This window comes from Bos grunniens, chromosome 4 (genome assembly GCF_055505025.1).
Source record: "Bos grunniens cultivar Pamir isolate PY7600 chromosome 4, Bosgru_T2T1.0, whole genome shotgun sequence".
Lineage (NCBI taxonomy): Eukaryota > Metazoa > Chordata > Mammalia > Artiodactyla > Bovidae > Bos > Bos grunniens.
In genome coordinates this window covers 52,523,477-52,550,163 of record NC_141168.1, presented here as the reverse complement: position 1 = coordinate 52,550,163, position 26,687 = coordinate 52,523,477, and the positions used below count along the sequence as shown (strand labels likewise).

General features: G+C 39.8%; 1 protein-coding gene across 16 annotated transcripts in view; it reads right to left on the bottom strand.

The window, feature by feature from the left end:
* CREB5 (cAMP responsive element binding protein 5) overlaps window positions 1-26,687 on the bottom strand; it is a 489,069-nt gene that overhangs the window by 348,648 nt on the left and 113,734 nt on the right. For 8 of the 16 annotated variants that reach the window (XR_015162484.1, XR_015162487.1, XM_086396401.1 and 5 more), the window contains 2 exons: window positions 12,337-12,408; window positions 6,370-6,463 (listed from right to left, as the gene is read on the bottom strand). Coding sequence is in view for 13 of the 16 variants with exons in the window: in XM_086396401.1 (XP_086252527.1) it covers window positions 6,370-6,463; window positions 12,337-12,390 (148 nt within the window). In the remaining 3 variants the exon portion in view is untranslated. Of the gene's footprint in view, window positions 1-6,369; window positions 6,464-12,336; window positions 12,409-12,747; window positions 12,767-13,513; window positions 13,534-26,687 lie in introns of those variants that run through there. The other 8 variants (XM_086396399.1, XM_086396406.1, XM_086396407.1 and 5 more) reach the window with 4 other exon arrangements.

Below are 26,687 nucleotides of genomic sequence, written 5' to 3'. Positions count from 1 at the left end.
AGGGGTCAAAATCTGCCCTGAATAGTGGAATCCAAAGCTTAATGCTTTCACTTAGTCACTAATTGCCTGAGTTCTTCTACACTCTTTGTCAAAAGGAATTGGGTTCCAGATTAAATAGACTAGAAGTCAATTTTTCTTATATAAAAGGAGAGTTTCGATCAAGGCCTCTGACATATTCAGGTGAATTTTTAAAATTCTACTTTGCTTGACCAATTAAAAACATGAATGACAAGCTGACATAGCCTAGATGTCAATAGCAACTTATCACAGTGGATGAGAAAATCTGACTTAAAAATGCACCTCTTCATTCCTCTAACTGCTAATGCATTGTTATAATTTCCTTCTAAAAATGTTTGACTCTTCCTTCCATTTGATGACTACTGAAGAGATAAATCAATAATATAATAAAAAGCAGTTCATAGACTTATATCCAAACATAAATCTCAGACTGAAATATGCTAAAAATAATAGGCATATCTCACCAAATCTAGATGTATAGTAAGAAAAATATAGACAGGGACTTTGAACAAATTGCTTATCCTCTTGATGTTTTTCACTCATATGAAAAAAAGAAGTGACCAGGATTAAATGACAGTGTATATAAAGCAGGGGCCACAATTACTGGCATAAGATACGGCAATAAGCGGTAGCTATTGCTATTATCATGCTGCCCTCTGGTGCAAGCCATCTCCACCACCCTCTGTTCCATGAAGATCTGATTGATTTCCATAGTGAGAAATTATGTAACTTTACCACTGATGGAAGAGAAAGAAGGGAAGTATGGGCTGTGTGTGTGTGTGTGTGTGTATGCATGTGTGTGATTTATTTACTTTTTATATCCCAGTTCATTCCGAAAAGAATTTGCAGTAATACGTCACCTTTCCTCTGACTTTCCTATTAAAATGTTCTTGGATTGTTAAGTAGGGTTTACAGCAAAGAGCCCTGGGCAGTAGATTCAGATTCTGAGATTGTCTGGTTGATTACAGTCTCTTGGAAACAAAAGTTCTACTTCACTGAAAACATTTTGCTTTCTCCACAGTAAGAATTAGGTTCTGAATCTGGAACTAGGCTGTACTTGTAGACCTAATCCAGATCTCAGCTGGGTTCTGAAGGGTTATAGTGTCCTTTATACAAGGAAGATGAGAGGAAGAAGCCAGTCTCTCTCACCTCTCCTCTGTGTGTCAGTACAAGACACAGTCAGCTGCACCGCCTCTGGTATTGGGGTTTTACCACTTCCAGCCCCACCACACTCAGAGGTCAGAGAGAAAGTACTGAACACTGGTCTTGGCTGAAATGCCATATCCATCCGGAAATGGCCTTTCCTGACCTCCCTTCAGACAGCCTGCTGGCCACTGATGTCACCCTATCATATTTTTATCTTCATCAGAGTACTTGTCCCTAACTGATATTTTCTTATTTATTTATCTGGGGGCAAGGGGTTGTTTTGTTTTGTTTGTCTATTATGTCTCTTTCTCCCCACTCTCAATAGCGTAAAGTCAGCTCTATGGAAGAGCAACTTCATCTGTCTGGTTCAATGCCACATCCCCAGCACCCAGCACAATAGGATCCTTGCAGGCACTCATCAAATGTTTGTTAAATAAATGAATGGTGGTGAAGAGGCAGCTTCAGATCCTCTTTCTACACCTCAGAGGGTGCCAGTCCTAACTTTTCTACAAGCACAGCCCCTTTGCCTGCAGCATTAATCGGATTAAGATGTCTAGCGGGGGAACTGACCAGGCATTTCAAGGCAGTCTCTGTGTCTCTTTCTCAGGTTTCCCACCTGAGTGTTGATAGGGCTTTACCTTTTGGGAAAGGTCTGTGATACTCTTGAACTTCATCTTCCCTTTAATGAAACAAAATCGATCATCTTCTAGGTCAATCCACAACACACAACACATACACACAGAGTTCTCATTTAGAGTATTATCCGCTTATTATTTGTTCAGCTACAAAGTTGCACTTTGATTCCTATTCTGTCTTTCCCCTGTGCAGAACCTGGGAACCCTGTAAAAATTGGAGGTGGGGATGTTTGATAGGGCAAGACGGGGGAATTCCAGGATACCAAGCCATAAAACCATTAATGCAGACCCAAACACATATCTCTAATGCTTCAGTATCTCTAATACTGAAATTTGATCATCATTTGCAAACCAGATAGATCTGATGTGATGTGGTAGTTGGTAATTACTGTCCTCAGTAGATTCCCATTTCAAACTTGGCACCTAAAAACCTTTGCTATCACCACTTTCCTCACCAAGAAATTACCACCTATCAGATTAAGAATAGCTAAAGGGAATGATTCATGCCCCTGATCACATCAGGAACTCTGGATGTGTATCATATGGCCCAAATAAGGGTGGAAGGACCAAGGTGGGAGGGGATGGGAGTCTTTGCCCTCGGAAGCCAACACCACCACTCCTATTCATGTCCCTACTAGTACTGACCCCTTAGAAAGAAAGGTTTTATGTTTACTCTCCACCCATAAGAGCAGACTCATCTTCATAAAACACCATGACTGCCACTGGTATTAACCTGACTTGTGGTGTGTCAAAGATTGTTTACAGTCATTTTGAGTAGTAAATTCTACCCGCCCTAAATAAAATGGGCTCTATGGCAAAGCTATGAAATTATTTCAGATCTTACAATTCTTTGGATATTCATCCATGAAGAATATATCTGTGGTATCTTAATAACTTCCCTAACTGCAATATTTGCAATTAAGGAAGGATGAAGTGATTTTCCAAAAATTTAGGTTAGCCAGATATCCTGAAATCAGTGATAAACATACCTACCATACATTATCTCCTTAATATATGTCAAATTCCTATTCATCTGAAATAAAATTCTATATAATCGAATATTGCTTGAAAAAAAAATAGCCCAGGAGGGACTTAAACATTTTTGCCCTGATGACACTCACTGATTTAAGATTTGATTTATACTATTTTTATTTTTACTATATTTCAAGCTGTACAAAATTATTAATCTTTATGAGAGGCCACAAAATAGGCTTAAGGGACATTAAGAAATAAAATCTTAATGAACATATTTTAATAAAAATATATTCTGAAACTTTTGATAAATTCAAATCCAAGTAATCAAGATATACACAAATAAAATTTCAATCATATTTACAATCATAATCTAGTATGCTAAAACTGTGTTTGAGATAAATATATATAAAGACTTTCTTGAGAAAAAATAGCAAGGCAAAAATACCCAGTAAATAGCCTATTACAATTCACTGCGGACAAATTGACATATGATGTGTAGTTGACCTCAACCCCTGGAGTTGGACTGAAGAGCTCTGCATTTTGTTCCAGCAAGAAAATTCTGCAAGATTACAAACATGCAGTGTGGGTAGCACATTTTAAAATTTAACACTCAATTTCATTGGGAGTATGAAATGGCCTCCTACCAGCTTCAACATAAAACCTGAGAAAGCAAAAAAAATATATACCTTTATATTATTCATGCTGTTTTTCCTCATTTATTTCTCTCTTCATTTTCTTATTCCAAGTTCAATATAATAAAAATCAGAGTGACTTTTCTGTCAATAGTTTTCCATCTGACAATGCCAATTATCACCAGCAACAATTCTTATCAAACTAGTAAGAATCTGGTAGGAATGACTGAAAAGCTGCAAGACCTTCATCAAAAATCTGATTATAGAAAATCTATAGACATGTTCACACATCTTTAGCTTTTTTTTCAGACCTTCAGATGGGGCTCCCTTTAGGGTCACCCTAGCGGTCTGTCTGAGAGACACTAGAGTAATTCTTATCTCTATCTCTGAAAATCTCCAGATATTCACCATTCCCTCTTCCCTGATGGCTCAGATGGTAAAGAATCCTCCTGCAATGTGGGAGACCTGGGTTCGATCCCTGGGTTGGGAAGATCCCTGGAGGAGGGCATTGCAACCCACTCCAGTATTCTTGCGTGGAGATTCCCAAGGACAGAGGAGCCTGGCGGGCTACAGTCCATAGGGTTGCAAAGAATGGAACATGACTGAGCGACTAAGCACAGCATCCTCACACTCACTCACCACTCCCTACCCCAAGGCAGCCTATTTTAAGGATCCTGTTTGGGATAAAATAAAGGGTGAACTTATTATTTTAAAATATTGGGGATTCCAAAGTCTAATGCCTTGCTATTTGCATATATATGTTCATTGTTGAACTGTAAGGTAACACCACATGTGACTCTACTGAACTTAATAAATGATCAAAACAAAAGAACAGACCACCCTTCCTAATCCTTCTAGGCTTTCATAATTCTTAGAAATTTGAGTTTCTGCATCTCTGTTTCTAGACTTAAGGAAAGACAAAGCTGTTTCTGAAGAGCCAGCTAGTTCAATGAAAACAAACAGACTGAGAAAGGTATCGGGGAAGGGTGTGGGGGGAGGGTTGAAGGAAAAGGCTGCCTTTGAACTCAGGAGTCTTCCAAACTATAGTACATCTGCACTATTAACAAGTACAGGCCGGATTGTGAACATGTGTGGGCGGTCCCATCACTGAAAGTATTTGATCATATGCATCAACTGAGGAAGCCTGACAGTGCAGTAGCTGGTGTGGGTCAGAGGGTTAGAAATGCAGGATCAGGGGCTCTATTTCTGCCCTATTGGGAGGCCTGGCATGCTGCAGTCCATGGGGTCGCAGAGTCTGACGTGACTGCGCAAAACTGAACTGAACTGGGGAGTCTGGGAGAGCTGCTCCCTCTCCCACGTCCCTCCACCTCTTCAGTAAAATGTGGCTTGTAATAATAACCTGTCTGACAAAACTCTTAGAGGGTTTACTGATAATACTGATAATAAAATACTTGTAAAATTTAAGTGCCATAGAAATGCTCAATTATTGGAGCCAGTTTTGCCTGGGCAGTCAGTTTCTCTTCTGATATCTTTTAAAACATGTTTATGGGTGTATCATTTTTTTCACGATGCCAGGGAGACAGCGGCTTGAGCAAATTATTTCTAGCCTAAGAAGGGAAATGCTTTAATTACCCTTGTTGGGTTCATGAAATACTTTCACTTAATACTTTCATTGTATCTTAGCAGATAAAATCATTCCCATTTTATAGAAAAAGAAACTGAAGCCCGGAAGTGTTCACCAACTTACTCAAGGTCATCTGGCCAGACTAGAATTCAAGTTTTCTCACTCTTTGTGAGAAAACTGGCACTCTTTTGTCAAAATGGGACAGAATGGCAATTAATTGCTAGATTAGCCTTATTTATTTCTGCTCACATTTGCTGAGTACTCGCTATATTTCCATCATTATCTCATTTAATTTCCTAATTATGAAGCAGGTACTGTTTCTTAAGGAAACGTTCACTGATTAGTTCAACCAGAAAGAGAGCTCCTTCTACAAAAGTCACACAGCATTCTTCCTTACAATGCTCTTTTGATACGTATCATGGACAGTCTTCCGTTTTAGCTAAGTTTTCACACACATACACACATACACACTACATTATGATATCCTCAAAAATAGTAATCATATCAATCTTTGAGGCTCCATGGCACTCAGAATGGTGCAGAGTGCATTCAGTTCAGTTCAGTTCAGTCACCAGTCATGTCCCACTCTTTGTGACCCCATGAACCACAGCATGCCAGGCCTCCCTGTCCATCACCAACTCCTGGAGTTTACCCAAACTCATGTCCATTGAGTTGGTGATGCCATCCAACCATCTCATCCTCTGTTGTCTCCTTCTCCTCCTACTCTCAATCTTTCCCAGCATCAGGGTCTTTTCAAATGAGTCAGGTCTTTGCATCAGGTGGCCAAAGTATTGGAGTTTCAGCTTCAACATCAGTCCTTCCAATGAACACCCAGGACTGATCTCCTTTAGGATGGACTGGTTGGATCTCCTTGCAGTCCAAAGGATTCTCAAGAGTCTTCTCTAACACCACAGTTCAAAAGCATCAATTCTTCGGTGCTCAGCTTTCTTTATAGTCCAACTCTCACATCCATACATGACTACTGGAAAAACCATAGCCTTGACTAGATGGACCTTTGTTGACAAAGTAATGTCTCTGCTTTTTATGCAGAGTGCATTACCAATACTCAATTAATATTTGTTGCTTGAGTAATTACAGATATGTGATTTAAAAAAAATACATGGATACAAGTTTCATAGCAATAAATATTTCACATTACAGAAAAATGAGAAGTCATAGAGTTCCAATTATTTTAGTAAACACTACATTAGCTGATTACATTTCTTCTTACCATTATTTTAAGTCTCAGCTATATCTTAGAAATGTATATTTTCAAGGCTCAGAATTTGCCAGTGGAAAATCATTCTATTACGCAGGACAAGTATCTCACATGTGGCTGATCTGCTCACCCAAGCCTCTTTGCCTGATGGCTCCTTACCTGATAACATATTGTCTGTTTTTATTGAGGGAAACTTCAAAGTCATTTCATGCTTGTGCCTATGAATCATCAGATGATCCTCTGTTGGGAAGCGCTGTCAGACAAAATATAAAAGGGAGAGAGGAGAGGAGCCATTCAGTTTTATAATAAATATTTACCATCACAGAGAAAAACATCAGCATTGCAAACGTGACAGGCAAAACAAAAAGTTAGTTCTGAAAAAGTGTGAAAGCATGGTTGGTAAGTAAAATGACAAATTATTTTATGCAAGCACATATGCATTCATATCAGACTTTGAGAAAGAATTCCATGTCATGCTTAATTATTTGCTGTATATCTACAAATGTACCCCATGACATTTGCATACTATGTTTCTGTATATGAAGATGTTGAACACTGATTATCTCAGTAATCATAATTATATATATGATATATAGTAATAAGACAAATTGCTTTTAATGTTCTATACTCCCTACAGTGTAGTAAACCAACACTTTAGTTTTAATTTTCAGAGAATGACACTATTATTGTCAAAATGCTGTGCCCAAATGTATTCAATTGTCTGGCTTCAGGTCATATGATGGGATTAGATTTCCTAGCCCTCTTGTGGTTGGGTGGGGCCATATGAGTGGTTCTGCCCATTGAGTTATGAATGGAAGTGACATGTCACCCAGATGTGAGCATCAACTTCCTGGGGCAAGATCCTTTCCCTTTTAGCATGGCCAGTCACAGTGGCCCCTCAATCATCCTAAATCTCTGGAGGATTATGAAGAGCATCTCCAAATTCTAAGAATTATGAAAAATGTCCTGTCAATCTATAATTGAAATGTATGCTTGGGCAACTGATATCAGTCTTTACTGTGTCAAGACACTGAAGCTTTGAGCTGATTTGTTATTGCAGCAGAGCCTAGCTTATCCTGACTCACACTGGTACATTTTAATAACTAAAATTAACTGAGTATTTGCCTTATCAAAGTCAAATGAAAATACAACAAAAGACAATTAGGTCTGCTAAATGTTTCCTAGGCTTTGACAATTTAGAAAATCTTGCAGAGTATCCCAGCACCACAGGATAGTGGCTATAAATTTCAATTACCATTGTATACTAGAATAGAAATCTTTTCTGCAAATAATATAATTTGTATTCAAGGGAATGAGAGGATTCACTAGGCTAAATTCATTGGACTATTTCAAAAGTAGTTCTTCAAATAAATATCATTCATTTCTTTGTCATTTGTATAACATAAATTGGAGAGTATAGAAGTTGCAAAGCATGGTGATAATGCCATATTTCTGAATACCCAGAAGTCTCCGTGATGTGTGGGTTTTTCCTGCAGGATCATCTATTTTCTTGGTCCTCTAACACCACAGTAGAATGACTGCATCAAATATGTTATAATACCATGTGTGACTTAGATACATAGATTAAAGTTCTTAAAGTCTTTCTGTCAAAAGCCTTATCATAATTTTTGTATAATATATAACCAGAAACAACATGGTAGCAGGCTTCATTTGCAGCCATTTGGACAGCCATTTTTGGCTCCATAAAATAATAGTCTAAAATAGAATATAAACAGAAAAAAATAGAATATAAACTTATTATATACTACTAATAATTTCCATAATATATCATAGTAATCATAATTATCTTCCAAAAGAGACAATATAGGATATCTTGAATTTTCTTTTTACATTTGGTAGGAAAGAAAAAAAAAAGAAAGTTAAAGTGTTGTTGCTCAGTTGTGTCTGACTCTTTACAACCCCATGGGTTGTAGCCCACCAGACCCCTCATCCCATAGAATTCTCCAGACACAATACTGAAGTAGGTAGCTATTCCCTTCTCCAGGGGATTTTCCCAACCCAGGGATGGAACCCAGGTCTCCTGAATTGTAGGCAGATTCTTTATCATTTGAGCCTTTCCATAATATCTCATATTAACTATAATAATGTTCCAAAAGAGACAATACAGGACATCTTGAATTTTTTTTTTTACATTTGGTAGGAAAAGAGCAGCAAATTGTAAATAGCCAAAATGTACAGTCTGCAACAGACACAGAGCTGAGAGAGGCCACTGGAACTTAAAACATGGTTAATGCAGAGAGCAAAGGAACACTGAAATTAACATTGGACTTTGTGAGATTAGAAAGAGCACAAGAAACTTGTCTCTCCTCACTTGTGGGACACAGTTAATTTATAAGGAGCCATAACACATACATAAAAATCTCCCAGATATTACAAGCTGTTCCTAACAGAGCAAAGGTTCTTTCCAATTAGGGAGAAGGGTGGGGGAATCCATCCATCACCTCCAACACAGTGCAAGCACTCATAATCCATACTTACTTCCATTTCCAATTCCCAGCCATCCTTTCTTCTCCATGCAGGTTCCCAGGCTATGGAATGTGGCTAAAGTAAATGTTATGATGGACTGATTCCCTAACACCCCACCAGGAGACCCTTGGAATCACCGACCAACTACTATATATTCTTAATTCTAATTTCTCTTCAACTGAAAGATACTCATATTTTTATAACAGCTTGTCAAGAAAAAACACTTCCACATTAAAGAGAGACATCAAGTTGTAGGTTTATCTTCACATTCAAATTTAGAGGGTGTTGAAAGAAGAGGCTTGGAATTTTACCTTAAAACCAAGAAACAAATTCCCATTTCTCATGTTTGTCCAACTATTTCACCAGTTCACTTAGCCTTCTCAAGGAAATGACCTGCTTTCACTGAAGCTGAAGATCATTTGAAATACACCCCTTCAAGCTTTATTATCACCTCCATCTTAGAATCTGCATTAACTTCATAGGTTCTATTTCCGTTCTCTCCTGTCTCAGAAGAATGAGCACCCCCATCTCCTTCACAGGATCCTCTACACACCTATCTCCTGAGGATGGAGTCAACCTGTGATCCTTCAAGTCAGCATGCTCACTCCTCCTTGCCCTTGACAAAATCCAGCCTGGAGAGCCCTGACTTTAAAAAGAACCTTTCTCAAGCTGGTTCCTTCTCTAGCTACCATTATATCACTCTGCTTTCCATCACTCCCTAGCACTCTTGAAAGACTCCTCTATGCTGGCCACCTCCACTTCCTCACCACCCACTCACTTGGTAATCCCTTCCAATCTGGCCCCCAACTGGACTCCTCTCTCATAGGTCGCCGGCAGGCACCCAACTGCCAAACCCAACAGCCCCTGCTCAGGCCTCTCGCTATCCCAGCTCTAGCAGCATCTGACACCAGTGACTACACGTCTGTAACATTTGTTTATTTATACCCTGCCTGATTCCAAGAAGGAGAAAAGATGGCTTGTAGCAATACCTAAAATAGAAAGGGAGAGCATCACGTAGAAGTAGGTGATCCCCCCAAAGGAAACAGATCCGAAAAGAAACAAGGCTAAAGCCGAAATGCAAAGCATTGGGGTGTCACTCTCAACAGGGGCAATTTAGCCCCTGAGGGGACATTTAGTAATGTCTGGAAACATTTCTGGTTGTTACAACTGAGGAGTGCTCATGGGATCTAACAAGTAGAGTTCAACAATGCTGCTAAGTATCCTATAGTGCACAGGGAGGGCTTCCCCAGTGGCTCAGTGGTTAAAGAATCTGCCTACAATGCAGGAAACATGGCAGGAGCCATGGGTTCAATCCCTGGGTCAGAATGATCCCCTGAAGAAGGAAACGGCAATCCACTCCAGTATTCTTGCTTGGAAAATCCCACGGACAGAGGAGCCTGGCGGGCTACAGTCCAGGGGGTCGCAAAAAGTCAGATACAACTCAGTGTCTAAAACAACAACAACAATCCTTTAAAAGTGCATGTTCTTAGTTACCACCATCACAAAGGCAGAATTGTGACCGAGATTGAGTTTGTTATCACTCACAGACATTATTTGAGCCTTTCCATGCCAAGGACAAATGGAAACTTTCTTTCACTAACAAGTAGTTCACAAAGGCAGCAACTTAGCGACTAAATAACGACACGACAGTGCATAGCGAAGCCCCCACTAACACCACCACAACAAAGAATTATTCAGCCCCAAATGTCGGTAGGGTTGAAAACGGGAAATTTCCACCACACTGTCCAATGGCCACTGTGCACTTTTCTGACTTATCCAAATGCTGGATGCAGCTAAGCCTTCCTCAAACGCTCTCTCTACCATGGTTCACAACCCTGGAATATCCTGAAACCCTAACTCGCCATGAACCTTCTTTGGCCTTTGGTAAATCTCTTGAGGATCCTTTTCCCTTAAATGCCCCTTCCACAGAGGAAACCCCATTATCCTCCCCCAAGTAAAGTAAATCCCCCTATGATATTTTTCAGGGTGACCTGTGTTCTCCTTTCATGGAAAACTGCAGTTCATTAATTAATTGATGACGTGACCATGTGGTTCCACAGATGATGGTTAGGCTAGAAACTCTGTGGGGGCAGGATACATGGGTTTTATTTACACAGCTGACCCCTGGAAAGTGTGTTGTCTCAAATTGAACAAAACTTAATGTCACATTTTCACAGCCAAAGCAAAGCAAACTACTCAAATTATTGGATTTTTTGTGGCTATCAAAACTCCTCCTTAAGAAAACTAGGTAGAAATCAGTTTTAACTTAGATAAGCTAACTTTCTGCATTCACAATGGAGAGTCATGGTCTAGCAGAATTTTATTCAGTACAACAACCTATCTATGTCTTTCTAGTGTTTCCTATTTCAAAAGGACCTCCAAAACCAGCCCCAAATAGTTGAATTTCAAAATAATTTTCTCCGCTGCTTTATTTATAGAGTGAAAACGAGCATTCACACAAAAGCCCTTGCAGAATCTACTAGAACCCAAGCAAAGGATGCTGGTTTCTTAGCCAGGGTCTGATGTCACCAGCAGCATCACAGGGCAATAACATTTCATGTTCCCATGGCATCTTCCCCCCAGGAAGCTTCCAGAACCCTCCTCATAACTCTCTGGGGTGATAAAATGAAAGGGTCCTTAATGGACGTCGCCTCTCATTGACTCACAGACATGGTTCCACACTGTGCCACCAACCCCACAATGTAAACAGACAAAAATATGGGGCTTGATTCCACTTGAAACTACTGGGCACTTTAGAGAAAGAGAGCATAACTACCCACACGCCTGTGCTCTGAGTTCTAAGATTGCCATTTATCCCATAAAACGAAGATCTTGGCACGAGAGCACCATGCGCAGTCATTTTCCAATGACTAGAACTTGGAGATATCCAAAGGGTCAAGGGTAGAAAAAGTCTCCATCAAGTTCCAAAGGGAAAATGCCAAACTCTGATTTTAGATGATGGATGTTTCCAATTTCTTTCAAAGACAGGGGTTCTAGTACACTAATAGCCGCAGTCGTCATAGCAACAGTGGATCTAATCGAACACAATGTGCTGGTCCTTTACTAAACACTCTGCACATAGAACTTCATCTAAACCTCACATCTAATCCACTTGATAGGAACCACTGGAGGCCAAAAGAGGGTTAATCCAGCACAGCAGGCCAACTTCCTCTCTTAAACATAAGTGGAAAAACTGTGGGTTCTAGAAGAGTCTAGGAGTTTTATTTCACTTAAGTGGGAAAACAAAACAAAATCGAATTCAGTCCCTGACTGTGAGCTATTTCACCAGTAATCCAATGGCCCAGAATTTAAGTGGCTATTGTCAAAGCAGGCACCCTCTTTCCCCTAGTCTGAAATATCAATCCTGAACATCTGGTGGGCAGGATTTGGCTGGCTTACTTCCCGGGAAAGTTATGGGGGGAAATGGCCAACACCAATGTATCGCAGAGGCTGGGCGGGAAGTAGTTCAAACTATTCAAAGTGGAAAACGATGATGGTGGTGGTGGCGGTGGCGGTGGTGAGAATATCTTGGTATAAGAAGGAAGGCCAGCAGCAGGCATGATGGCCAAGTGAGAGGTGCCTCCCTGTGGGAAGGTACTGCGTCCCCTGCAGGCAGAGCAGAGGACCCCCCACACTCACCTGGGAGCAGCCTGGGGCACTGCAGACAAACGGCCTCTCCTGCTCCAAATTCATCTTGGATTCCTCATAAATCTGAAGGGTCAGGGAGAAAGGGAGGAAGGAAAACAGAAATTCATGAATATCTCCTGCTTCTACCTGAGAAACATGAGAAAAGCAGCGGTTCGGAGCCCTCTCCTCTGCTAATTCCCACATTAGATGAGGAAAACATGCACACGAGCAATAGGTCCTGCCTGGCTGAGGTTTATTAGGCTCCCTGAAAGCTGAGTTCCTATTATATTTTATCAGATGCATATTTACTGCACTTTGAGGGGAAAATTGCCAACAAAATGCAACTCCAAAAATGTCTGTTGTGGCAGAAATTCTGTCTGTAATAACAGCCATCAGGTGTTATTTCCAGGTAAGACCCTTCACCTGTGCAGGAAGGTTCCTAGGCAAAGATTGCATCAGTCCTTTGGGGTTGGCTGCTTAAGAGAGCAAGAGGAGGGTAGTTTCCGGGCAATCATCAGTGTGAAGACCAACCCTGAGCATCAAATTATTCTCCCATGATCACCCCACTGAGCTTTCGTATGAACAAGGTAGCCCTACTGCCAGCTTAGCAAATGACCCTGGTGGTGAGCCTTAAATTCCCTTTCATTTCAGGCATTTGATGATACCTCAACAAAAACTCTCCAAGTTATGCAAGGGTGAAATCAGAAAATACAAAAAGCATTACCTTAAACATGCCATTAATTTGGTTTTACAGGCTGATTGGAAATTAAAATTAGATTAAAAGGGGTGCCTCCCTGATCTAGATAAGTTATCTGGAATAAGGTAGCTTTGCAGGGAAAAACCTTATGTTATGATCACAGACATATGTTAAATTATAGTGGGGTCTTTTCTTAAGTAGGGCTTAGGCTCTAAGGTAAGTTCATTAGGCAAAAATCGAGTATAATCAAAATTATCTTTGCAAATCACCCCCAAACCAATAAAAGTACAGTATACATGATTGTGTAGTTACTAATCTATATAGCAACATAATTTTAAAAAAATATACGATAAGAAGTACTAAGCAGTTGAAGTTCCTCAATTTAAATAGTTTTATAAATCATAATTTTCTTTTTGCCAACTTGGAACTGAGTTTAAATAAGCTCCACGAGCTGCTGGTGGCGCACGGCTTTATTATAGAACTAAAACCTACCGTTCTGTCTCTGAACAAAGGAAGTGATGTGTTTCCTTAGAATGCTACTTCTAAGTGATTCCAAGAGTCTCAAGTCACCTTCACTCTTGCAGAGGAAACTCGGCTTCACTCATGGAATAGTTACCCTTCATCCAAGAAAACTCTATTTATCATCTTGCAAAAACAACCAATTTTAATTTGTCCGTCATTAAACCCTTCCCCAAACACTAATATATCCACATATATTCTTTGGGAAATAGAGGTATACTTTCACTTATCTGAAACACAAAGGGAAAAAGATTTGCCTTAGATAATACTCCCAGTTAGACATTAAAAAGAAAACAAATTTTCCAATGTAAACTCTCTTCACATCACTATTCATCCTCCTACAACTTTCAGCAAGTAATACCCTTTCCACTCTCCATTTGAAATGACTAGTCACCTACCAAGGCAGTAATGTAGCATAATTTTACAGCTTTCTTGTTTTAGGCATATTATTTAAGCTTTTTTTACCCTATTATATTTAGATGACGAAAAACTACAAATATCTTTAGAAGCTTTCCACTTGTTCTTGTCTGAGGAAAGTCATGAGCAACTAAAATGATTTCTCATGTCTCATTGTTCAAAAATTTTGCCATCACTTATCTCAGAGCATCCCTCTTCACCCCTGTGAGTGCTGACAACTTACTTCTAAGCCTCCAAGTAAAGACTGACTTTAACACTGAGAAAATGATTTTGATCCAAGATAGAACTAACAGCAAGGTAATTGGGTTACCATTAATATTAAATATGCCTTGATTTTCTAGTGAACTTTTTAAAACACTTTCTTGGAATTTTTCTCTCTCTGCATCCATGATCTGCCTGACCATTACCAGGTCACGCAGCTGTTTCATACCTCAATTTCCCCTCCTTTACAATGGGGATGTGAATATCAGTCTTCAGCTCCTTCATCCTTGTATCACATGGACCAGTTAGGGAGCCTTTTACAAGTTATGGAGAAAGGTCTGTGTATTTAAGTGTGTGTGTTTGGAGTGGTGGGAGGAGACTTTGTGGACAAATATTATGGAACCTCACTCTAGTATTAACTATTCCTTATGCATAAAAGAGAAGTTGCTGTAAGGTAAGTCTTTCTTGGACATCATTTAAGAACTTTAGCTGCTAAGGTAACCAAAGAATGCCAGTATTAATCATTTTATTAACCAATATTAAGATTACATGACAGTAAAATGAAACAGTTCTGAAAAAGTGCCATATAAATACATGTATGGCTTACATCTGAAAGAATTAGTGATGATCACTAATGTCCAGCCGATAGAAGTGGTCAAGAATGGAAGTGCTACTGCTGGAGGTTAAAGGGATTAATTAATAAGCTAAAGAGAAGAGAGAGACTGACCAGGCCTTGTCACATCAGTATGACAAAGAAGTATTTTTCAGCTATATTCACAACTCCATCCCAAACCTCAGTCCACCTAAATGCTGACTTTTCCCATACATTCAGGCCCTTAACAGTAATTTTAGCAATTCTGCTTTATGTCAACATGACCTAACCTATTTTAATTATTGGGTACAATTTGCATATGAACTGCAGTAAATATCACGGTCATATGATGCTAGTGGTAGGAGACTAGAACAACATTCAGTTTTTTTAAAAAAGTTCAGCCCTATAGATTTATGCTGTCTTATCAAGCCTTCATGGTCTGAACACCACATTTAGAGGAATAGGGCTGACTAGAGGACTGCTGATTCTGTCTTCAAATAGAGTTCAGTTTATCATGTTCAACTGAGTTACCAGTTATTGTATTATTTTATTATTTAAACATAAATGCATCTGTGTCAATATATTACATGCTATGGATCTATGAAAAAAAGGTTTTGGCAATGTACTACTGGAATAATAAGTCCTAAGGTAGAATGGCACTTGTTAAAATTAAAGAAGTTTTCAGCGATTAATAGGGTCTGAGTGGGTGTATATACATATGTGTGTGTGTGTGTGTGAAACTCTGATGCTCTGATGCTCTGCGTTCCCACATTTACCCTCTGTAAACAGCACACCCTTGCTCATTCCATTCTGTGTGGGTGTCGGTGAAAGTTTTACTAAATAGTAGCACTCTACCACACAGGCTTCATTACTTTTATCAACCAGCATGGTCTGGCCTGATGTATTAGTCAAGAGCCGTGATCTATTTTTATGGTTTATCATTATGGTTCTTTTCAAGCACATATTGTAATAATTATTCTCTCAAACAGACTTCTACTAAAGCCCTGTGTATATTCTTTTATCATACATCAAGTGGGGGGCAAATTACTCAGACATGATTTTAGCCAGGTTGTTCCGCATTTGGTCCTCAGAAGTCAGGCCTCATCTTCTCATTTCCCATTCAGTTGTTTTACTAGCTGGGATGTTTTAATGAACCTGGTTTTGCTTGGCAACCGCCATACTCCAGGCTTCACTTTCAGAGAGCTGCCATAGTAGGCGTTCAATAAATATTTGTGGAATGGGTAATGAATCCTGAATCATCACAATAAACCGTCTCAAACAGCTTGCTTTTTTCCTACTCCTAAGGCAGTGGTCCTCAAACTTTTTGGCCCATAGCCAAGTTTTCAGCAAGGCAAGAGGTTGTGCAGGCCTATAATTCCACCTGTTCCCAGTTATGACCAGAGAAAAAATCTCACCAGATTCGATGGAAAAAAAAAAAAAGTCAAAGATGCTTTTGGTGAAAATAACAGGCTAGTTCTCATTAAATTGCACATGTAAATTACTAATTCATTATGAATTCAGTCTATTAATACTATCATAGACACTGAAACCACTGGAGTCCAGTGTATTAACCATGTGTGGATTGTGTATGGCACCCAGAGAAGGTCTTTTGAGTAATACTGAGTGAAGCCATACCTTTGGTTAAATACAGTAATAATTGTGGAGGGAGCTGTCTAATCATTTAAGAGTTTCTTTACAAATAGTACTACTTTTTTGTTCCTCTTTTCCAAAGTTCAGCTTCAGTGAACAAATGCCTCAAGAGTCTAATTTCCCTTCAAATTTTTGGAAAACAATACAAAACCCTAATAACAAACCCAAATGTTGTATAAAGCGGTGAGTAGAGGTTTTTCACAGTCCACAAGGAGATGACAGGTTTGATTTACAATTCAAACCCTAAACTGCCACTGGATTCCACTGGCCTCTCAATGAGCAAGAAACTCTTTCATTGTTCAGTGTTTGACCCCACAAATTCCTCCTGGTCTAAAATGGGAAGTCTTCCACAATGGCTGATGCAATCCATTCAAATGCTTTGCCGGGCATTTAGGGATATACTTGGAATTACCACTTCACAGAGGGCAAACATGGCAAAACACAAATACTATAAAAAAACTTGTATACTCTATACAAAATACTGTCAATATGTCTTTTAAAACTTACGAGTCCCAACTGAACCCAAAGGGGAAAAACCCACGTCATCTGTTTTGCTGGAATCAACCAAGACTGATGCCTCTCCATCTAAATCATGGTAGGCCATTACTGATTCTTAGTTCACAGCAAACTCCAATCTCAGTGGAATGGTCCAAATTTCCGCAATAACAGCAAATAGATTCATACAGTGATATGGGATTTGGAATAGTAAGAGACTAAATGTTCTTTTAATCTGAAAACCTGGCATGCGCTTTTATCAACACCAAAAGTTCTGGGAACTCCAAAGCCACAAACTGTAAACATAAATAAGTACAGATAATACTGATACAGCCTCATCAGCTTTGGTATTCTTAATCTGCACATGAATGCATTTAGAGATCTGAAAGGGGGCTTGCATTTTAATAGTAATGTTAACAACCTCCATCAGCCTTTATTGCCCTATGATGAGCCTGGACTCAGTCGTCTTGGCAAGACTCCTGAAACAGATCTTCTCTACCCCACTGAGGACTGCAGAAAGGGTTCTCGAGGAGGAAACAGGTCCTTCCTAAAATGCCAAGGTCAGGGGACAAACATCTTGAGTTCATCACACTGTATGAGAGTCCATATCAGTCTTACTTTGTTTCTGCAAACAAAGGGTATTTATTAAAACTAAATTAGTTAATGGCATAGCCAATTTATACTTTGTGTTTCTGAAAAAAAAAAGCAAATATGTCTCTCAATGTCTTGGTTAGAAAGGCAAAGATCTACACCTAATAATAACCCAACACAAATTCACTAAATGCATACACTAAAGTATTTTATTCTAAGATGCCTGATTCTACTCTAAAAGTCAGGGTGCAGGATGGTTCTTCCAACATGTGGCTAGCTATTGGAAATGAATTACATATTTAATTTGAGGTTGACATTATTTTGAAGGATATGGTAGCTTTTACTGTTTTATTTGCTCATCTGTAAAACAGGACCATTTTAGTAAAACATTGTAAAACAGGACCATTTATAGAGATATTAATTGAAGAATTAAAATTTGAAATTATTTAAATATTAATATTATTTTAATATCATATCTTCAAATAGAAAAATAAATACACTTGAATCTCAGTCCAAGAAAATCAATTACTTTGTGAGTGTGCCTTTGTATCCCTCTGCATGTGTGTGTGTCTCTCTTTGTTTTACTGTGTGTATCTTCTCTCTTGAAAATTCTGTGTCTCTATGTCTGTTTCTCTGTGTCTTTGTCTTGTTATATATGTCTTTGTCTGTCTGTCTGTCTGACACACATACACACACACACACACATTTTATCAGACGTGCTCTTACTAGCTTTACTGGTAAAAAGATCTGGTATGCTTGTTTCCTGTTTCAGTGTTATTCTTGAAGTGGGCTGCAGCTAGAATCTGAATTTCATTGGGCTATTATTATTTGCAGCTGTGTGACCTTTTTAACCCTGCTTTTAAAGTGACATTTCAACCCTCAAGCTTGAAACGCCTTGAATGCTGCAAAGTTTTCAAACCAGAGATTTACACAGGGAAGAAGACCAAGGGTGGGACTCTACCTTCTAAGAAAAAATTTCAACAGAAGTTGGTGACAATGGGGTGTGTTGTTGGGCTGTTTACATCCCCAGGAGTCCTCAGCTCTATACATACCACTTGCAGCCATCCCATTCCAACCAGAATATCATTGTCCTTAAAAGATATCCACCATTCACTGGTATCTCAAAAGTTCAGAGTCCCACAGCCTGAATCACAGACCTCTTTAGTGCTGTTTCACAGGCTGCATCACTCTGAAGGGACTGTCCAAAGGTCCTTTCGAACCAAGCCCACGGTTCCCGGGAGGAGGATTTATTTACAGCTTTTGTCTCTAGAAACTCACGGGGCCTTCCAACCCGGTCCTCACAGGAGAGAGAGCTGGGGACTCGCGTCCTCTGGTGTACTTTAGCAGAGGTTTGTGGTTTTATTTATGTGGCATTTATACTGTGTATGAGAAAACATTCCAGTGGGATTGGGTTTTCATATGTTAGATTCCTCTTTTTTTCTTAAGTTTTCCATATGTTTCTTTGGATATGAGCTCTTTTCAAAGTTACCGGCTAATTTCCACTTATGTTTCACACAGTCCTGTCTCATAGCTTTCCTACCTATGGGTTCAGAAGTTCAGAACATACTTGCTAAGCAACAGTGTGGGGCCTTAGAGGTGTTAGTCTCCGCAGGGTGTGTGTCTGTGCCCAAGGCCATATATCTAAGTCCCTGTTCCTCTTCCTGCTCTTACCTAGCACAATACATTTTTGGCAGGACACACCCCATTTCGATGAAAAGTTTATTTGACATGCAGGTGGTTAACTAAACACTAGCTTAGAGATTCTCAGGTTTTGAAGGAAATACTGAATGTAACCAAATCACCTGCTTTGTTTCTAATGAGACTGAACCCAACATCCAAAGGCAGGCTGAAAACCAAAGTCTTCCTTTTTCCCTACTCCCAGTATGAACAAACTGATGAGAAAAGAAGAAAAATAAACTGGAACAAGAGGTGATTGAGGGTTCAGCTGACTTTGTCATCTGTACCTTCCCAAAGAGTCTTCCCCTGCGATTTAAAATAATTGCTCTAAAAAATAAAATAATTTCCCTATGAAACTCTGAGGACAAAATATGATAGTAAAGAAATTAAATGCAAAACTGGGTATATTCTTCATTCTGGTCCAAAGTAACTTGCCTTTAGAAATTCAAGAAAAAGTTAGCAGTAGAAAGGAAAGGTTCTTTCTTTTCCTTTCTTGCTCTACTACAGTAAAATTTGACTTTAAAATTGTAACCCATTCCCGAATGGGATTACTCTGTCTCTGGGTAATTTTTCAGACATTTTGAGTACATGTGGTTTTTAAACTGTTTTCATTTAAAATGATTATTTTAAAATATTCTGAAAAATCACAGCTCTCTAGTCTTGGCTTGCTTTTCACAGATTCAAATGATTTTTATTGGCTAGAACTGTTTTCTTCATATCTTTATTCTATATAAGTATCCTTACATCTCCAGCAACAATATATGCTTGGTCCATCTAATGCATGGGCTGAAGTATTCTTTATCAAAACATCTGAGAAGTTTCCTTCTTGTGCATGAATCAGGGCTACAGAATGTGACACTGTGTATGAAATACAGCACTGATCACGCCAGACCTATCTGCTTTCTGCAAGGCCTATTTCATCTGAGTATCAAATCTTATGATTACCATTGCTGACTTACTAAGAAAAGACATTTGAGAGTTATGGCATCAAACTGAATGCTTTTTTTCCTTGACTCTAGAATAAAGCAAGGCATTCCCAAGTCCTATCTAAAATAGCCAGCAGTTATGTTCAGAGCCTACCCCATCTCACTGTGTCAGTTAAATACAAGGTAAAAATACACTCAGAAGACTTGATTCAGACTCAAACCAGTCTGTGTGTCAAATGTCAAGCATATCAACATTTGACAGGACTAGCAGGTCACTTAAAGGCCACATTACGGCAAAAATCTTTAGGCATCTGAAGAGTTTGTCATCATTCTAATAAAGTTCCCTCTCTAAATACAGGCAAAAGACACATTCTCATCTGTCTTCCTAGAGAAGGCATAATTTTCTTGCATGGCCCAGCAAGAGGACTTGTAAACATGCGAAGCCAAGTTCTAATTGCTGCTGTCTCTGGGGGTCACCCCAGTATCATTTAATAGGTGGGGGTCAGGAATACAAAACAGTCTGTGATGTGCAGAATGGGTAGCCCTGTGCAACACAAAAGTTTCCCGACCCAATAGCTAATCGTGCAGCTTTTGCAAGAGTAAATCATAATATGAGTCCTACTGCCCTCTGGTTTAGAGGTAAAAAGCAGATAAGATAAGAAAATAGTAAGAGGGAGACAATAAAAACAAAGTCAACATAGAACAGAGGAAATGAAAATAAGAGACTAGACGCATACCCACCTCTTTATACTTTTCAAACAGCTCTGGAAAATGCAGGCTGAGTTAAGCTTAGGATGAGGCTAGATTCTATGCCAATAAAAACATTATGAATATTCAAAAAAGTATGTGAAATTATCATTCCCTCTCAGTGTGAAGGAGGACTGGGGACTTTTGCCAAAATTTAACTAAGCATAAGCATACGCTTTCAGGTTCAATCCAGAGCAGACAGATGAGTAAGCTAGAGGAGACTTTTTAAGTGAATTACCTCGCTTAGTTACCTACAGCCCCACTCTCCCATCCATTCACCACATTATTCTAAGCAGTACTGACTCAACAGTAGCAAAAACAGCCTTGGCCCAAGGTGGAGATGGCTCTTGTTCAGATGCCCTTTCACTCTTGATAATTGCCTGTTTATTTTATGTTATTGCTGAGGACAGTGTCATCAAAAAGACCATGTTTTGTTTGGTTTTGATTTTCTTTTCCTTTTAAGTAGAAAGTGTCTTAAGCTTCTAAATTGTTTTCATGTTACTAGTTATCATCAGTCATCAGCTCATAGAATACATACTAGGGGAACACTGGCCTCCTAACCAACTTCAATACTTATTAATAGGCCAAAAACATGTTCATTGATGCATATCCCCTGGTGACATAGATGAATCTGCCTGCAATGAGGGAGACCTGGGTTCCATCCCTGGGTTGGGAAGATCCCTTGAAGAAGGGAACAGCTACCCACTCCAGTATTCTTGCCTAGAGAATTCCATAGACAGAGGAGCCTGGTGGGCTATGTAGTCCATGGGGTTGCAGAGAGTCAGATACAACTGAGCGACTTTCACTTTTTTTTCATATATATATATGTGTGTGTGTGTGTGCATATATATAACACATATACATGTTAAATATATATATATATATACACACACATACATACAAATACAATACATATATAAATAAACACATACACATAGTTTTTTTTCTCTTTTGGTCTAAGTTTACTTACTGATAAGCTGGATTGTGTATGTGTGTATATATATATATACTCACACACATATTACAGAGATTATTTCATCTCCATAAACTAGCTCAAGCCTCAAAACTGAGGCCAAGCCCTAAACATAACCCCAAAGAGGCCACTGAGCTCCAAGGAGGCAGAAGAAAAGTCAGGTCTGGCTCACAGCATAAGTTCACCACAGTTAAGGATCATTAAGCTTTTATTTTAAAAGTGCTGAAATCAGATGTATTTCTGAGAATCAGTAAGTCATTTCCAGAGACTAGAAAAGTCCTTCATGTCTTTCTCAACTTCCTATTAAACAAAAGAGCCACTCACTGAAGCCTATAAACCCACTGCAACAACCTGGAAAAAACGACATGGCCAAAAAAAAAAAAAAGGCCTTTTCCTTGAACCACCACCCACGAGAGGTTACACTGTACCAGACTCCCATTCATCAAAAGGTCCGAGCCATTAACAAGGAGGGGCCAACTCCTTCTCTCCCCAGGGCTCACCCCTAGACAACAGCTCCATTTTTCAGTCAACACTCCAAATCAGCACGGGAAAGGAAAAGGACTTTTTATTAATGCCCCTGCTCTCTCAAACCTGGGACCTTCCCCCCAGCTTGGCTGTGGGCTCTCCGCTCAGGGGGTGGAGGTCAGGTCCTGGGAAACACCCTGAACCTCGACTCTTTGGAGAGGGAGAGGGAAGGGAGGCAGGGTACAAGTGGCAACCAGAAGGAATCTAGAGGGGGCCCGTCAGACATTTCCATTGAAAGGCTTGGTAAAGAGGAAGGAGCAGCCCATGGGTGAACTCCAGATCCTCAACGATCCAATTCTAGGATCATCATAAGGCTTTGTTCACCAGTGCTTCAGGAAAAGTGGCATGTGGACAGTGATTCATTACCTATCACCCTGAACTTGTTCCAAAGTGATTCAACTTCGGCAAGCAGTGGGACAGGATCAGAAACCAAGGACACTGGTCTCATTCATTCATTCTTTCCTTGCACAGTTACTAGGCACCTAGCAAGCACTAAGCTCCATGCTAAGAACAAGAAATCTCCACAAAAAGAGCCCCTGCCCTTGAACCAGTGACCATACAGTACGGAGGGGACGCATGTGTCTATAGAGGAAGGCAGAATTTTAAAGGCCATAAATTAGTTTTAGCAAAGTGCTATGAGAGCTCAGAGGCTGTGAGAAAGCACGGCTATTTCAGTAACTACATCAACTACAGCTAAACATTCCTCTTGATAAGATATCAATTCAAGGAACAAATATACACATAAAAGCACACAATAACACCTTGAAGCAATCATTTAATTGTACTAGAAGTAAGGGTTTTTTGTTTGTTTTAATTTGGGCTTTATTTTGCTTTTAATTCTGATAAGTAAGACTACATTGGGCTTCCCTGGCGGCTCAGTTGGTAAGGAATCTGCTTGCAATGCAGGAGACCTGGGTTCAATCCCTGGGTTGGGAAGATCCCCTGGAGAAGGAAATGGCAACCCACTCCAATACTCTCTTGCCTGGAGAATTCCATGAACAGAGAAGTCAAGCAGGCTACAGTCCATGGAATCACAAAGAGTGAGACACAACTGTGAGATTAACTTTCAACTTTTTTTTTTTTCAAGACTACATTATTTACCATAAGCCTAACACTGTGGCCAGGGGACCAGATTTATGTTAGGAAATCAATAATTGAATCTCAGTTCCCTTGCTTATTAGCTGTGTGATCCTGGGCAAATTACTTAACTTCTCTGAACATTACTTTTCTCAGTAAAAAAAAAAGGGACTATAGATAATATCGGCATCAAGTGCCTCTGGGGATATTGAGGTGATCAAATGGATGATATTTCAAAAGCACTACATAAACTGTAAAGTGCTATGAAATGTTGGCTACTGTTTTTCTCAGTCACCTTGTGTAAGCACATGGAATTGCTGAGGTAATGGATGGTGCAAAGAGTTATAGCTACACTTGACAGCATGTGCAGAGAGATGAAGGATTCTAAAAGATGTTGGAGGGGATGATCGTCAAAGAGATCCCAACCATCTATGCTTCTCGGATAACCTAGCAACTACCAAGCCAAGCCTTAACTATCCATCAGCTTCTTAGTTGTAGGCTCCCAAGTAGATTTACTTTCTTGGTCTTCTAATTGAGATGCAATGTCAAGAAATGCTGTGGAGTCTGGTCGGTGTTCAAACCCCAGCTCTGTGACATGCCAGCTGACCTATAAGCTTGGGTAATGGGTCACTTGACCCTAGGATAAACTTGGCTATTGCTGGCAGAGCAAGCCAGGGAGCATCAGATACCTCGGCCTGGGCTTGGAGGAGCCAGAGCTAGAGAGCCAGATGAATTTGTTTACCTTCCTGGGGTACTGCTCCCGAACACAGACATGAAGGGAAAGCTCCTTGCTAGGCAAGCCCACCACTAGAGCCTGGCCACGCTGTCCTTACCATCCAGACTCCAGTCATTCTCATGGCGGGAAAAGAGTGGAATCTGGAAGGCACTTGGGATAAACTGAGAAACTCAGTGTCTTCTTATCAGTGGGTGCTTTTAGGCTCACCTGGAGTCATCAGAAATAAGACTAATACAGACTAAAAATATTAATATAAGACTAAAGGGTAAAGGGGTCAAAAGGTTAAAAAATGCAGTTGATGTAAAACAGACACAAACTTTGATAATATTAATTATATATATATATGTTTATATATGTGCTAAAATAAAGTCTTTAAAAAAATAAGAGTAATACAGATTATGACAATGTTTACATGTGCTCTCCACTTGGGCTACCAAAGAAGAAATCAAACCCTCCTTTTATCATTAAATTTTCTTCAGCAAATTATATTTTCCTTCATCATCTTATTGCCTATTCTTGTTCTTGCTCTTCTTATTTTTTCTTTCTTCTCTCTTTTTTTTTTAATTCCCAAAATATCCCAGGTAATATTTAATAAAAATATTTTGGATGGCAAAGGATCCAAGTCAATCCTAAAGGAAATCAGTCCTGAAAATTCATTGGAAGGACTGATGCTGAAGCTGAAACTCCAATACTTTGGCCACCTGATGCAAAGAACTGACTCATTGGAAAAGACCCTGATGCTGAGAAAGATTGAAAGCAGAAGGAGAAGGGGACGACAGAGGATGAGATGGTTGGATGGCATCACTGACTCTATGGACATGAGTTTGAGCAAGCTTTGGGGGTTGATTACAGGGAAGCCTGGTGTGCTGCAGTCCATGGGGTCGCAAAGAGTTAGACACGACTGAGTGACTGAACTGAACTGAACTTTGAATAAGGCAGCAAGAGTCAGCTATGGGAAAAAAAAAAGTCACAGCACAAATCAAAAATCTGGTCAATTCAACCACTTGGGAAAATGGGGAGATGACACCTCAGTAATAGCAACACTTCCTAACCCAGGACACTGGGTTGTTCAAGATGATTAGACCTCTGTCCCTGAAAGCAGATCACTGGCCCTCCAACTGGCTCCAGCCTCATACTGGCAGAAAGGTCAGTATGTATGGAAAGACTGAAAAATTTTGAGGTGTTTTTTTTTTTCTTAATGCTTGAGAGTAGTGAGAATTTTATTTAATGAAAATATCTCTTCCATGTACCACCACATCCTAAGTGGTCAACCATTTTTAATCTCAGAAAAGCATTTTGCATCAAGGCTGAAAGAAAACCTTGATGAGATACAGCTTTGATTTATCTTCTCCGCTAAGTGCCTCTGTAGGAAATACAACCAGATAAAGCTGTTCAAATACGAATTAGGATGGCAAAATTCTCAGTAATTTCCAAAATCTTCAGTTTTCCTATCCACCTTTATGACACCCACATCAAAAGATTTCTGGTACTCTTGAAGTGACGGGATTATTTAAATAATGACATCAAGCTAATGTTGGTAAGATGCTTCAAGGAACTCGAACACAAGTTTAAAGTAGTAATATCTTTGTTATTTCTTCATCTGTCCTCTACTGTTTCCAAAGAAACAGCCACTTACACAAACACACACACACAAATCTTCCGGACACCCAAGTTAACCAATGTCTCCTTTCTTCCCTAACCGCCAATCAGCCAGTCACCGGGCAAACACCTCAAGCACCAGGCAAGGAAAACATGTTATTTTTCTGGGCAAGCCTTAACTTCACTGCCTACAAAACACGGCCCCACGGGGCACATCCCACACATGGTGAGATTAAGGCTCCCCCTCTCTCACTGGAAACCAATAGTTACCCGTCAACACCCGCGGAAACTGAGGTCAGGATTCACTAGCAAGCACCCAAAGTCCAAGCTCACTGATTCTCAAGCTTTCTTACCCAGACCAGTACTCACATCTAAGCTATCACTGCAAGGCTTCTCCTGCTAATAATACACAAAGAATGCTTAAAAAGGAGCAGCAGACGTGAGAGCTTCTCTCCACAGAGCGTCATCCCCCAGCGCCTCATAACCCAGCAGACTTCTGAGATTTCTTTCAGAATAAGAGAAATTGCTCCATGTCACTCTGGACAGTGAGTGAAGCTGGTGTCTTGATGTCCCCTGAACCAGGCAATTCAGTGAGCTAAGATAAGAAAAGGAAAGCAAAACAAACAACAAAACCAGGCTTCAGATAATCCCTTAAAAATGAGACTGAAAGCAAAAGTGTTAGTTACTCAGTCCTGTCTGACTCTTGGTGACCCCATGGACTGGGTGGACCCCATGGACTGTAGCCCTCCAGGCTCTTCTGTCCCTGGGATTTCACAGGCAAGGATACTGGAGTGGGTAGCCATTCCCTCCTGTAGGGGATCGTCCCAACCCAAGATCGAACTCGCATCTCTTATGTCTCCTGCATTGACAAGGGGCTTCTTTACCAGCTGAGTCACTAGGGAAGCCCTAAAATGAGGCTTTCAGGAGCCAAATTCCACAGT